General features: G+C 30.4%; 1 protein-coding gene across 1 annotated transcript in view; it reads left to right on the top strand.

Moving 5' to 3' along the window:
- Positions 1-15,433, top strand: part of LOC118205964 (peptidyl-glycine alpha-amidating monooxygenase B-like) — a 159,557-nt gene that overhangs the window by 93,972 nt on the left and 50,152 nt on the right. Inside the window, exons 14-15 of the mRNA XM_085820527.1 lie at positions 1,162-1,278; positions 5,027-5,099. Coding sequence (XP_085676653.1) covers positions 1,162-1,278; positions 5,027-5,099 — 190 coding nt within the window. The remainder of the gene's footprint in view (positions 1-1,161; positions 1,279-5,026; positions 5,100-15,433) is intronic.

Genomic DNA, 15,433 nt, shown 5'->3' with positions numbered 1-15,433 from the left:
TATTGGATTAATAAAATGACACAACATTGCCAAACATCCTTTGTCAGCAGAATTATGAAAACTTGTGATCCAGAGGGCCAAAAATTATGTAAATTTTATTTTCTATTGTATTTGTTCTTAAAAAAAATTACAAGATCTTTATTAATTTTTTTTTTGTAGCATTTAACTCATGTTGTCTATTTTGGGTAGAACATGGATAATATTCCTTTACTTTTGAATTTTTGTACCTAGTTATCTAATAAATAGAGGACTTTGCTATTAAATGTACTTTGTCAAAATGTACAATTGACCAATTCATTTTTTTTATATATGGAAATTTAAGTTTTGCAGTAAAACTTTTTTAATTTCTCCAGAAATAAGCTTGACTGGGATGTTATCCTTTTTTCCAATCCCCCATTCGATAACAAATTGCTTTATTATACAGCATGTACCTTGGATTGTCGTTTTGAAGACATCTATGAATGGAATGAAGATGAAGGTAGGGGATCTTTACATGGGTCATTGTGAGTCAACATTTGATTCATGCTATGAGGATTCATCCCCAAGTAAAGGGAGCATTTGTAATAAGAAGAGGCTGTATGAGAGTTGGAAGGCATTAGCATGTTAGATGGACGGCAACGCTGATTTCTGAAGTGTTTTTCTTAAGAAAATCTAAAGTTCTCTATACTTGTTTGAACACTTTTTCTCTTTCTTTCATGGTAGCAGTGTATGGTGGGACACACAGCAGATTGTACTTGAGCAAACCTCTCAGAATTTGGATTTTGGTTTTCCAAAATACATGAGGCTGTATACAAAAATAAGTAAATAAGTTAGGCTTGATTTCTGACTGCAACTCAGATTTTACTTTTTGAGAATAATTTTTCATGTTGGCAAAAGTTCATAAAGTAGGAGTGCAGTATTTTATTATATCTCGGAATATCATAAAATATAACAGATTTACTTGAAGCTATAACATTACTTCTAATCATTTCACGTAAGGAATTATTTAATTGACCATTTGAAAAGCTATTAAGATACAGTATGTAAGAAATCATTTGCTATGTTATTAATTAAAAATTACACATTTTTTCTATAAAGTTCACATATAGTTTTCTTTTATTATTAATTAAAAATTACATATTTCTGTATTATGAAGCTCACATATGGTTTTCTTTATTTCAGAACATTTGATTATTACAATAATTACTTACCTCCCAGAGATCATCCTATAAAAACACCTACTGTCATTATTTTGGACTCAGTTACTGGCTTGGTTATGAAACAGTGGGGAAGTGGCATGTATGTTATTATTTTTACCTTTCAAAAATTATTTTATATAGCTTAAATTCTCTATTGATGTATTAGGGAACTATCAAAAAATGTTATGTAAATATGCCATCTGTTCTGTTAGAATGCTTGATTTGATATGAAAGTTAATATCAATGTCAGTTAATATTAATATCAGTTTTAAAGTCATTATTGAAATTAATTGCTGAAACAAATTGCATTTTGATTTTATGAGTATCATTTGAAATATGTATATAGATTTTTTATCTTTTACGTAGATTACTCAGTAAAAGACATAAGTCAAGATATTGAGATCTGCCATAGTAATCTAAAAATGTGTATATAATTTCATTTCCAGTATTTCTTTTTTCCCATGCGCATTTTATAATTTAAGCAAATAAATCGCTACTCACAAGGATATGTTTTTTTAATCCATTTTGAAATATTTTTATCACTTTAATAATTTTACAACTGTAATTGGTTAATTCTAAACTATGGAATTTCAAAAAGCATAGGGGTGTTGATTTTAGAAAGCACCCTTAATTAAAGTACTGTATTAAGCTGGCCTTTAAACTTTCAAGAATGACTGAAATGTTTTTAGAGGACTCCTAAATGTAATAGGGAGAAAGAGTTCAGATTATATGCATCCTGAAGAAGTCTGTCTGAATGTTTTATTTTATTACATCATTTATTTACTTTTTAGCTGTGTTCCAACTTATAGCCATATCTGCCATTTGCAGTCTTTTATTTATTTATTTATTTATTTATTTAGCTCAAGGCTTGCTACCCTCGTTTAATATGAATTACATTTTATATGCAGAGTTACCAACTCTCCATATTTAGGCTGGAGACTCTCCAATTTCCGACCGTATTCTCACCAACCCGATTTACAACATACTTCTCTTATTCTTAAAATTTCTCATGATTTTTATGTAGCTTGGCTTTATAACAAAAAGCAGTGATTTGGGGCATCTGAAAGCACTTGGTTTTTCTCTAGATTACATGCAAAAGAAAACCAAAGTAGATTCATCAGTGAGAAATTTGGCCCACTTATGCTTCGCAAGTGTCCGAAAACGTCATGTTCCAGTTCTCCAATGAGCATTGAGTGCCACTACGTGTCATCTGGCCTATATTAGCCAATGAGCACAAAGCAAGATCGTTGTTATTTCATTCAACTTGACATTGAGCAATGTAGGTGCATGGGCTTTCGAGAAATTATTTAAGAAACTAGAGTCTTTTGCTTCAGTTATGTTTGCGAAAAAGATAAAATATTCATGTACTTTACAAAAGTTGTACATAGATGATTTTACTTCTATTTTCTCGAGGAACACATTTGTAATGTGTACTGTCTCATTGCAATTTTTTGATTTTGCATGGTGGAAGGGCCGATGATCTCAAATATTTGCATACCCAAAAAAACACAATGTCAACATAATTTCTATTGAAAAAAACAAAACATTAATTTTTTCTATGGAAAAACATACCAAAAAGTTATTAATGCAGAATGTCTGTTCTCAGTGTTTTTAGTAAAGCACAACCTGCCATTGAATGCATTGGATCATGCTGCAGCTTTATTTAGAAAAATGTTTTCTGATAGAGAAATCCTTAAGAAATATTCAAGTGCAAGGACCAAAACAGCTGTAATTGTTAAAGAAATGAGTATGGAAAATAAAATTTCAGTTATTGATTGCAATAAAAACAGTTCCATTCAACCTCTCTAGAGATGGAAGCAATAATACTGATTCAAAACTGTATCCAATTGTTGTTTTCTTTTTTAATCCAGTGTCTTCAGAAACTGAATGTTGTTTACTTTCTGTCTCCCATTTTAAAAGGACATTTGACACGCTTTAATATAGCACAGCTATTCATTAAATCTTTAAAGTAAAATGCAATTCCTCTGGATAATTGCTTAGTATTTAATGCTGACTATGCACCAGTTATGGTAGGCTTGAAGACTCATGTTGCAGGCATCTTAGGGAAAATTCAGATTTGTAAATTATGAGGTGCACACGCTGGGTCCAAGGGACCCACGCAATTAAACAAACCTTTCTCAAAGCACGCCTATTTTATGCAAGTTGTTGAGGTCTAGTGTAGTCGTGTCTTAGATTGACCTTTTTATGTTTCCGAAGTTTTTTCGCTGGGGCTTTGATTTAGAGCCTTGACTTTATCGGATCGGGTTTTTTAGATCCAGCGCGCCTATTCATATTACTATTACATAGTTGATTTGCGATAGTATAGAATGCGGCAAACATGTTGCATAATCTATCTTACTGTGAAGAAATTTTGCAAAAGTTATTAGATAGATCAACTGGCGAAGTGGCAAAAAATGTATTGAAGAAAATGAGGTGGAAGTGATCATGAATTTTTAGTTCACGTGATACTGATTCAGGCAGTGATATAGATTCTGAAAAAATGATTTTCCCCATTAAAACAACTTATGTCATTCTGAGTAAAAATGACATAAGTTGTTTTAATGGGGAAAAATTATCAGAAAAGAAACAAAGAAAGAAAAAAGATGCAGTGTTTGCGCAGCAGAAAAGCACAGGAAAACTAAAACGTGCTTCGCCGAATGTGAAAAATATTTGTATATAGAACACACAAAAACACTTTCTTCAATGCGCTGCTAACATTTGTCATTGAATTTCTTCTCCATGCCTGTAGTGCTAATAAAGAAAATAAGAATCGATATAGAGTAAAGGGATAATATTTTTTTACTATGCTAATATATAATACGATAATATATGATTTGAAGGCACTCCAAACGGAATAATATCTGAATATGTCATATTTCTGATTCCTCAATAAAGACGATTAATGAGTGCCAAAATTTTATGTACCCTTACTTCGTGTAAATTAAATATCAAACCCAAATTTCTGTATCTTATCTAGAATTTGAACTGGACTCTGTGAAGGAGTTGCTTCCACTGACTACCATCCTGAATGAGGAATAATTAATAGTCTCACAAGCTACAATAGAAAATACAAGGAGAAAAAAAGAGCTGGTAGTTATTCCAGTACCCTCTGAATTAATCTTTTAGTTGGACTGATTAATGGTTGAGTTATATGGAGAGCTAATGACTTTATAGCTATTATAGCTTCTTTACTGGGATGCTTAACTAGTGCCTAATGGATGGAGATAACAACAGTTAATAAATTACACTAATAATGGTACTGAAACACTATTAAGCACAGCTAAGAGGCCATTAAACCACACATTTTTTAAGTACCGGATAATTATAAATCTAAGGTAATTCAGATCTGGTGAGAAAAAAACTTCTGAAACATGCATTCATCTTGTTTTTATTTAGTATGTTGTTTGTTATTAATTACAAATAAAGCCGTTCACAGCACGTTAAATACTCAAAATTAATTTATATATTTGTTGTGCAAGATTTTTATTGTAATCATAGTGCCTGAATCAAAGAAAAAATATTTAAAAAAATTGTATAATTCTTAGTTTGATGAAAATGTTTTATTTTTGGATAGTATTTTCATGTGTTGATAGTACTCTGTATCATGTTAAAACTTCTTTCTAATATTGAAACATTTTGTATGCATTCATGCTGATACTGTATCATTTGTTGTATTAAGATGTTGAAATTAATTATGTAGCTTTATTTTATGCATTGAAAACCTTGAAATTTTAATCATCATAATTATCTTTGGTAATTCAGAAGTTTTGCTGTATTTTATTTACTTATTTTTCAGATTTATGTGACAGTTTTGTGTCTTTGTATTCATGAATGTTGCTTATTTTCAGTTTTTATATGCCACATGGTCTCTTTATAAGTGGAGATGGAAGTTTTTGGTTAACGGATGTTGCGCTTCATCAGGTAATTTTTTCAATAATGTGCATATGTTTTCTTTTTATTCATTTTGAGATAAAGTGATTGACCTGGTGAGCATTTATTCTATACATATTGTACCTAAATATATTATATATTATTTTTTAAATCAATATATTTGTTAATATATACAGTGTGTATATATTTTGGATTAAATTCATACAAAATCAGAAGTTGAAGAAATGACTTACCTTCAGTATGCAGCCCTTATAAGCATGGCCATACAGTTGCTTGATTCTTTTGTAGAACTCATCTTTTGTAATATGGTTTGAATCGAGGAAAAAGAAATTAATCTACAGGTGGCAAATTTGATGAACAAAAAGGGTAACTGACAATTATGATACTTTTATTTGCTAGAAACTGTTTAATACGAATGAAATAGTGTGGCGGTGCATTATCTTGCAACAGAAACCCATAATTCATTGAGCTTCTCCTGACCTGGTATGCTAACTAGTTTCCAGAAGTAGTTTCAGTAGTTTTTCCCTTTTCATCGTCGAAAAAGATTGGGAGGAAAAATCTTTCTCAGCTCTCTCAGAAAAATTTTTCAGCCTTAAAAAAAAAACTTTTTGTTAATTTTTATCATGTCTTAGACATGATAAAAATTAACTCTACCCCCCCTTTTGTCTGGGAATGTTGTCTCACACTTTCTAAAAATAGACCATCACTCCTCCTTTCCTAAAGAATAGAATTCCAAGAATGGGATCTGGTCTATTTTTAGAAACGGTGAGACCCTATTTCCAGACAAAAGGCGGGTAGAGTTAATTTTTATCATGTCTAAAGTTCAGGGTCCATCCATCTTCTTATGTGAAACGGTGACCCTGACGAGATCGAGATAAACAAGTCCTGTGAGTTGTTTTGTAATCTTGACACGATCCAAGAAAGACTTTTTATTATTTTTTTTTTGAAATAGGCGGGGGGTGGGGAGAGAAAATGTTCTCACGACCCTCAGATATCTTTTCATAAATATATTTTTTATCAAAGTGTTTCTTTCATTCCGATCCTTTTAAGAGGTTGGAATGACCCTGACATTTAGATGGGGTCACGATCCCGACAGATGTCGCGCGAGTATAAAAGTGTGTATCCTCCGCGAGATTTCTTCAGAGAACAGAAGAAGACGTGAACTGAGCTGGTAAGTCCCTTTGGTCCTATGAATATGGTTTAATCATAACTTCATTTAAAAAGACCTTTGAAACTTTGAAACTTCTTAACCCTTTGAAAAGAAAAATGTCTCTTTCAAGACGACGACTCCAAAACGTTTTATTGTTTTTTTTTTTCCCTTTCTAGATCTTCTCTGTTATACATATATACCTTTTCGATTCTCTTTTTTGCTCCTGTTTGTGGAAGACATCACCGTATTCATAGCCATGGCATGTTCAGAAAACCATTACATCTTTATAAAATATACAATTAACCATCTGTCCCTCACAAATTGATTTTGAATCGATTATCCCTTTCTAATCAGAGATCATCATCAGCGTGGTGTTTAATGAAGTTCTTGAACGAAAGCCGTAATATTTATTACCAGATGATTGCAGATTATTGTTGTTTTTGTTCAGAATCACAAGCATAAAGTTTCATAGCTCACAATTTATTTGAAAAATTTCAGATAATGTCTGCCATTTGAATCGAATCATGACATGTAGAAACTCAACCTTCATTCTGTTATGGTTGCAATGCACAATGAACAAAACGAGAACAATTTTTTGCTTTTCAAGACCTTTTACAACAGTTTTGTAAGTAGCATTTATACTGAGATTAAACTCATTAGCTGTCACTCAGAGCGACAGGTGACAAATTTTCGGCAACAATTGCTGAAATTTTTTATTGTTTTTATTCATTTGAGACTGCAAAAGTGGCTGATCTGCATTCATCATCAATATCTTCACATTCATCACAAACTCATCTCTATGAACAAAAAACTGGATTCAGTTAAGGCTTGATTCCCATATGCTTTACACAATATTTCAGATGTCACCATTACTGTTTTTCTTGCTTTATTGCAAAAATGCTAAATTCTGCTAGAAATTTATTGCTAAATAAAATTTGTGCCTCCCCCCCCCCAAAAAAAAGTTATTGTTAAATTATGCTAAGTTTTGAAATTCATGACAGCAGATATTCTTTGGATCAAAACAGCGTTTTATTAATTGAACTTGAAATTCATCATGAAGTGATGATATTTTAAGAAAAGTAAATTGAGATGCTCTAGTAATAAATGCTGTCAATTGTAATTTGGCAGGTTTGCTGAAATTTGTTTTTTAAAAAAATCTTGATCTGTTTCTCATTTACGGTCATAAAATAAAAGAAAAAAATTTACTTTTTGTCTTTTTATTCAAAGATAGAATCTATTTATTATTATATTTTACTTTGCTAATAATCTAGTTAACTGGTTAATTTTGTGAAGTACTCAGAATTATGAGCGGTTAATTTCTTTTTTTATTGTGGGGATTGCATTCCTTGTGTTATGTCAAGAAGAGAGGTGCCATGTATGCACATTTCCAGGTAAACATTTGTATGTTACTAATAGTTGGCATTCTTTCCCCCCCCCCTTTTTTTTATTTTATATATTTTTTTAAATAAGAAATAAGAGTATGTGTTTCTCAAATGTAAACAAAAGTTTGTCTCTTGCTTCCAAAACAGTATGATGTGTTAACATCTCATCTGTTACAGGAATTAATTTTCTTAAAGATATTTTATTACAGTTTTGTATTTTACTTTCTATTTGTTATTTCTGGGAGAATATTTTTTATCTATAGTAAACATATTCAGTATAGGGTGTCTAAAAATTATTCGACACATTTCAAAATTATGTTTAAGAAAAAAAGATTTCAGCACTGGCTGTTTTTCTATCTGATATATTATTAACTCTTTATTGTAAACATTTGTTTTGTTCAGAAATTGATAGATGGAGTGGTGAGAATTGTAGGAATTAGCTCCAATTGCTAATCATGATATCCATATAACAGAAGATTATTTTAAGGCTTGCCAAATTAGTTTGTCAAATTTATCAGTGTGTAAATAGTTGCCTTAATGAACACTTTTCCAGATGACATGGTAGTCTTATTCTGTTGCTTACCTGCTTTCCAAAAAGTCCAACATATATGTTGGACTTTTTTTCCTTGGAGTTATGGTAAAGATTGTGTTTATCAAACTTCTTGTACTAATTTGCAGAAAGTGAAGCAGTTTATCACAGTATTTATTCTGTAACTCCTCAAATGTTTTCCAATACCTGGCATGAAATCAAATATCACTTGGACATAGTAAGAGAGGTGGAAGAACCTCACATCAAAATTTAGTCACTTTTATAATTGCACTGTTAATGAGTAGAAACATTTTATGTCTATGTCTTCTAGTTTTTCTGTAACAATTTTGAAATGAGTCCAGTGATTTTCAAATACTCTGTGTTGGAATAGATATATCAGAATGAAAGTATGGCTTAAAATAATTCTACATCATCTGTTTTAACTTAAAATTGTATTTTTGGTGTGACAACAATCAGATAATAATGACAGTGCAATAGATAGTAAAGATTCAGGGACTTTTTATCTCTGAATCGAACAATGAAATGAATGAAGATAGCTTTACACTTCAGAAACAGTTTCAGTATATGTTACTTGTACTATTAAGCTCTTTACAATGGATCTTTGTCCCCATCCGTTCTGGGACCCTCAGAATTGTATCTTAGTGTTAGATCACCAGACTTAGGTTTCATATGCGATACAACAAAATGTATAGTAAAATTAATTAACTATATTTTAGTTCTTATAAGCAGCACTAAACTTCCAAAATCTTTTAACTTGAACACTTGGAATAATGAAAATGCTTATATTAATGAAAGAAATATTTAATTTCTAAAAAGAGATAATTATTTAACATTTAAAAATAGTACTTTTTAAATTTTCCTATTTTTAATTAATTTTTAATGATTGGACTGTATGAATTGGGTGTGGCGACAAAATTCCACCGTCCTGTATATTGAAATCATTTGAGCAGTCTGTTCCCCATAATTTCATATGCAAAATCCCTTTCTTGTCCCCAAAGAAAATTAACTTTTTTTTTAGATTGATAATTCTTTAAATATTTTACCAGAATAATCAAAAGGTTTCTTTATTTAATTCATGACCTTCATTAAAGTAAGTTATGTATTTAAGTTCACCAATATCTCTACTATGCTTTAAATAATATATTTGACACTTTTTTTATTTGTATTTTTAATACATACCAAGATTTTTTTATTATTGCTGATGTTTTATGCGTTCTGCAGGATGCGAAGTGTGCATCAAATTTTTAATTCATAACATGACTAACCTGTTGAAAATCTGAGGAAGGTTTTATTATGCTACATTTTCTCCCTAAGTGTTTAAATGAGAGTTAGTTTTATGGTTATGAAACAGTTTTCATCCCTTGATATCTTTTGTATCAATGATAATGTTATGATGAACTTTTTCATATACCAGTACATAATATTGGATGTTGAAGAAGTATGCAAGTATTTTGTTTATATTATTAAGTGATTTTGATGTTTTCTGGTTTTACCAGGAGACTCCCAATTTTTCTTCTTATCTCTTGGGCTTCTGGTAAATTTCCAGATCTCGCACAGTTGTTGCTACTTATGCTCACTTGTTTGACAGTAACATCAGCCCAAGCCCACGAAATTCCTCATTGCAAGCAACACGAGATTACGCCTGTCATTGGCAACAGCCTTGAGCACCTTACATGTGACAGTGCAATTTAGCTCAGTTCCGCCCCCAATTTTGATGGAAAGCATCCCCAAGAGGGATGGGTCCGAGGGTCTCCCACCCCTCTCCCTTTCCACCAAACTACACGAGAGGACTTTCTAGCTCACCGCATATGTATAGTGCAGCCATGCCACATCAACACTATACATTTACAAACATCCATGCCTTTTCTGGGATTCGAACCCAGGCCCTTCGGCACGGCAGTCAGCTATGCTAACCGCTATCACTATACCAGTTGGGTGGCACAGTTTTTAACTTATCTGAACATACATCTTCTTTTTCAAATATAATTTTAGAAAAATTATTATTTACTAAAGATTGAAGGAAAAAGGTATGCTATAAAAATAAAAATATGTGACAATTTCCTAAAAAGAGCTAGTCTTAATGAAACCTAATTGTTTTGGGGTGGGTACAGGTTTTCTGATTGATTTTTGTTGAATATAATCTATTTAAGTTGATTACAGAAATTTGTAAAGCATTTTACAGCTACTTAACTAATGTTTCATAAGCAGATCATTAATTTTTCATTAAATCTTTAAATGGTATTTAATTTTGTTTGTCCACTTAATTACATGCATATTGATTGTTATCATGTCAACATTTTCTTCCTTGCTTGAAATTTCTTTGGTGTAAAATTTTAAGGAAATAGAAAATTGATTGAAATTAGTGCAAAAAAAATTAAACTAAAATTAGAATTTAGAATGATGAATAAAAAGTTCATTAAGCTAATATATTCTATATCAGAATCATGTTATAACTAAATTTTTAACTCCACTCATTTATAATAAAGGGATCTTAAGTCAAATCAGTCAATTTAAAATCACGACACTGTAAAGTGCAAACACCTTTCTCCTCTTTATATTTCAAGATAAGCAGCTATAAGAAGTTAGTGAGATTGATGTGCTTTTCAGTAACTTTAGCATTTTTTTATAAAACTTTTGTACTAAAATTATGAAATTAAAAAAACTCTTTTTAAAAATCCCTTTCACCATTCTGCATCCTTTCTGATTTCTTAAGAGTTAAGAGGATTCATTCTATTTCAACAAAAGTTCAAATTCTACATCAGTTTACTCATTATAGTCATATTGTGCTATTAATTATGTTAAATTTATTTTAAAGGAAATGAAAGTTTTCTTTAGTTTGTCGAAACATAGTGAGAACTGTGATGTAAGCATAGTTAATAGCTGCAGTATTGTAATTTATTTATATAACTTCTATTTTGTTATCATTGCAGCATATTACCCCTTACTACAATTTATTAAATGGTATAGCATTTTGGAATTATCGCATAAATGTTTAGTACAACGCAAAATAATAATAAAAAAAACATTGTGATGTTACTGTGGAAAATGCTTTTAAGATGCCATTTAGTATGTAACACCTCAGCAAATTTTATTTTATTTTTATTTATTTATTTATTTATTCTAAGGCTCTATTTAAGGAGACAAATGATGCAGTATCCTACATATAATTAAAGTCTACTTTAAAAAGAGAGAGAAAGAAAAACTGACTTCTCTTTTAAAATAGATTATCCTTTTATTAAAAATCAGCAACATATGGAAATTGATTTTTTCCAGTTAGTAGGAGCATTATTCAGAAAGTGAGTTCCAGACTGTGATTCCTGCACTTAACAGATGGCGCTAATCTGCCTATGCAGTATTGCGTCTTCAATGGCTAAAGAAGCATCATAACAGAAAAGTTCATGTTGTGAAATACTGATATGTGTAAATCTAACACTAAAGATTTTTAACATTATAGAAGGTCCTGCTAACTAATTCATTCCATTATTTGCTTTCTGAATGCAAGGAATACGTGACCATGTAAAATCTATGGGCAAATCTGTAAATATATTGTGATACAGCTGTAAGTGGGGGAATCAGAAGATGTGTTCAGTTGTTCATTTCAGGCAGAATGAAAGTACACCCTGATGCAAGAAGTAGACTATCTGCTGTAAATGATGAACTGGTTCATCAAATTGATGTGAAAATTAGTGTGTATAGCTGTTTCATGATCTCCACTCTTTCCTTGGTGTTCCCTAACATTTTGCACACCATTCTGTATGAAATAGTTCGTAAAGGCTTGGATTGCCGAAATATGTGTACTCAGTGGGTACCAAAAATGCTTACAGAGGAGCATAAAGGTATATGTTTTGCTGTTACTTTGATTTTTCTGAACCGATACAACAGCAAGGGAAACAAACTGTTGTACTGCATTGTCACTAGTAATGAGACCTGATTTTCCATTTCACACCATTATCAAAACAATACGCAATGAAATAGAAGTACCCTGCCTCATGGACATGAGGGAAATTCATACAAATCATTTCCACATGCAAAATTGTGTGCATTGTTTTTTTTTTCCGGGGGGGGGGGATTTGTCCTATTGGTGGATTTTACATCCAAAGAAAAAAATCTTCAATGCAGCTGCTTACAATACAACACTGAACATGCCATTTGAAACAAAGATGTGACTTACTCTGCAGTTGTACATGACAATGCCAAACCACATTCCACTCATGTGACTCTTAAGATTTCATTGAGTTGGTTGGCAACAAATCATCCACCATATAACCCTGATCCCAAGTGGCTTTCACCTGTTTTTGCACTTGAAGCAATTCTTGAGTGGACAGTGTTTGATGATGATGAAAAAATGAAATTTGCTATAACGTCCTGGCTAACTTCACAGACAACTATGTTCTATGATGTTGGCATACAAAACCTTGTATCTTGATACCATAAATGCCTTAATGTGCTGGGTGACCATGTCGAAAAGTAGTGTAATGTTTATAAATCATTATTAAATATGCATCTTTGTTCACTTCTCTCTCGGTTTCTTTTTACACATTAATAACAGAATCAGCTTTCCAGCCATGCCTTATAATATTTGCAGTGGCATGTCATTATGTTGTTTAATGTTTTTACTATATTCATGGAAGTGACATATAAATTTTGGACACAAAGTATATATCTCTTACCATATTTAACAAATATTCTCTATTCATATAAAGCAAATATAAAGTTAAAATTTAATTAAGAAATTAAATTGCTAAGAAATAAAAATAAAAATTATTATTATTGCTGCAAACTAATTTACAATATCATTAAAATTCTAAGAGCATATGTAAATTAATTGCTCGTATCTAAAACCATGAAAAAATATATTATTCCAAAAAATTGCACAAGTGAATAATTGTTGAGCAGGCAGGAGACAGACTTTAAAAGAGGAAGTTGCCCCCAAACCTAACTCCTCAATTACTCAGTTCGTGTTTCATCATCCATATAGACAAGGGTAAAAGTAAAATTCAAAACCATACATTGTGAATTTCTAAAAAAGAAATTTAAACAATTGAATTTTGATAAAGGAGCAAGTAAATGACTAAAGTTAAAATTAATTTAAAAAATTTTTTTGGAAAACCAAAGTAATTTAGAAACTTTTGCCCACTGGAAACTTCTCCAACACGAATTATGCATGCAAACCTAAAATAAACTATATACAACTATCAAAATATAAAAATAAAAAAAATAATAAAAAGGCTATTAAATTGCAAGTTTTAATTTAACTTACCTAGATCTACATATTTGAATTTCTGAGTGGTACAAGCATTTGCTAAACTAGTTGAGTTGAGTAGTTTGTTACTGCTAACTGTAAAAATAGAGGGCTTTAATACAATGTAAAGTAGAGTGTAAAGCTGCTATCCGTGAGAGCTATTGTAAAAACCTATGCTTTAAATATTAAAAATGTAAAATGCTTGTATTGTGTGCAAAAATATTGCTAACTTTGAGTCATGTTAAAAAGTAAAAGATATGAACTGCTGCTATTTGTGAAAATAGGTGTTGCAAACTACTAAAGATGTAAACATTTTTTGAAAAAATGGCTTTGAATAAATTTTTTAGTAAAAATAAAATTTCGAATATTTTAATTGAATAAATTTAATTTGAATAGAAAATTACAAATTGAAATAGAGAATTATTGTAAGAAATTTTTTGCACTAGACTGCATTATTTAAAACTGAAGTTACAAATTAAATCAAAACATTAACTAAATACTGGCCAAAAGTAAAGGAAATTAGAAAATTAGATAAAAATCTTCACTCAATTCGGTCTATAATTGAGACTTTTGAAAAGAGTTGGCCCTTCATTTTAAAAGGAATCCAGTATTAATAAAATATACATTTTTAAAAATTATATTTACAAGTAATCCCTTAACTCTTCAAAATCCTCCATTACCCTCTAGTTAAGGTTTAAGGTAATATTATCGTAAAGAGTTAAAAAATTAAAAAGAAAAGTTAATGCTTGCCTTTTTAATATAGAATTTAATAAAATGTTTGGGACCAGGTTATTAACTTGAACATTAATTAGTTTTATTATTTCTTCCTTTAAATCTTCTATTTCAGTACATATTTTTTAATTATAATTATTTGGCTATGAAAAGTGTTACCTATTACTTTTTTAGAGATATTAGAGTTCCAATTAATTAGTTTAATAGTTTCAAACTGGAATATCCTCCTTTTGTCATATAATTTAATTTTGTTGTGTTTAATTATGAGCAGGTCTAGGTATTCAATATTATCTTTATTCGTATTAGTTCTATTAAGTGTTAAATTATCTGGGTAAATTTTGAATTGTTCAAAATCAGAATTATTATTGAAAGTTATCACATCATCAATGTATCTGAATGTATTTGCAAATAAATTTAATTCATTCTTATTCAAACTAAGTTGGAATTTAGATTCATTAGCAAAATGAAATAGGTTGCATATTTGAGTAGAACTGTTCACTCTCATTGGAATTCCTTTCACCTGCTGAAGGATTTTATTATTGAATTTAATGTAGTTATTAAATAATGCACATTGCAGATAAGTTTTCCATCTTTCAATTCAGAGGATGCTAAGTATGTCGGGGAAAAGTTGTAGGAGTTGCATTAAACTAGTATAAATTTCGTCTAGTGGTATAGAAGTATAGAGGTAATCAAAGTCATAGCATTTAATGTTCTTGATTTCTAAACTTTTAAGCTTGTTGACAACTGGAGCATTATTATAAATAATCTAACAATAGTTGTGCTGCTTGTTAATTAGTTGATGAGTTAAAATTCAGGTTTGTTTAAGCTTAATTGCAAATATGTAATCTGTATTCTTTTTATAATTATTTGTACCATTTGCTGTAAATCTAAATTTGGGTGATAATTTATGGAATTTTGGAAGATCATAAAGATTTGCTAATCTATTGCAGTTAGATGGTTGTGTAATTTGTAGTTTCGTATGAATTGCTTTAAGCTTTTTTACTATGATGTTTTCTCGTGTATTGGTAAGTTTGTAAGTAATGGCATTATTCAGTTCAGTATCAACTAGTGAGACATAAAAAAATATTCAAATAATGCGAAATTATTACTGGCTTTGTCAATTTTGGTGATTACGAATTTTTGCTTCAAATCGTGTGTTAGAGGATTGAGAAAATTCCATGGTAAATTGCTGTTAAATTCAATCCTTTGAATTCTTTGCTTCATTTCTTCTAACACTTCATGTTTCCAAGCCATAAAGGCAGAATTTGGAATATTTAATTTGTAACTAGTTTTAACTATGAACTCGTC

Source organism: Stegodyphus dumicola, chromosome 7 (genome assembly GCF_044657685.1).
Source record: "Stegodyphus dumicola isolate Sdum_Otavi_A_Nest chromosome 7, ASM4465768v1".
Lineage (NCBI taxonomy): Eukaryota > Metazoa > Arthropoda > Arachnida > Araneae > Eresidae > Stegodyphus > Stegodyphus dumicola.
This window is presented reverse-complemented; position numbering and strand designations above follow the sequence as displayed.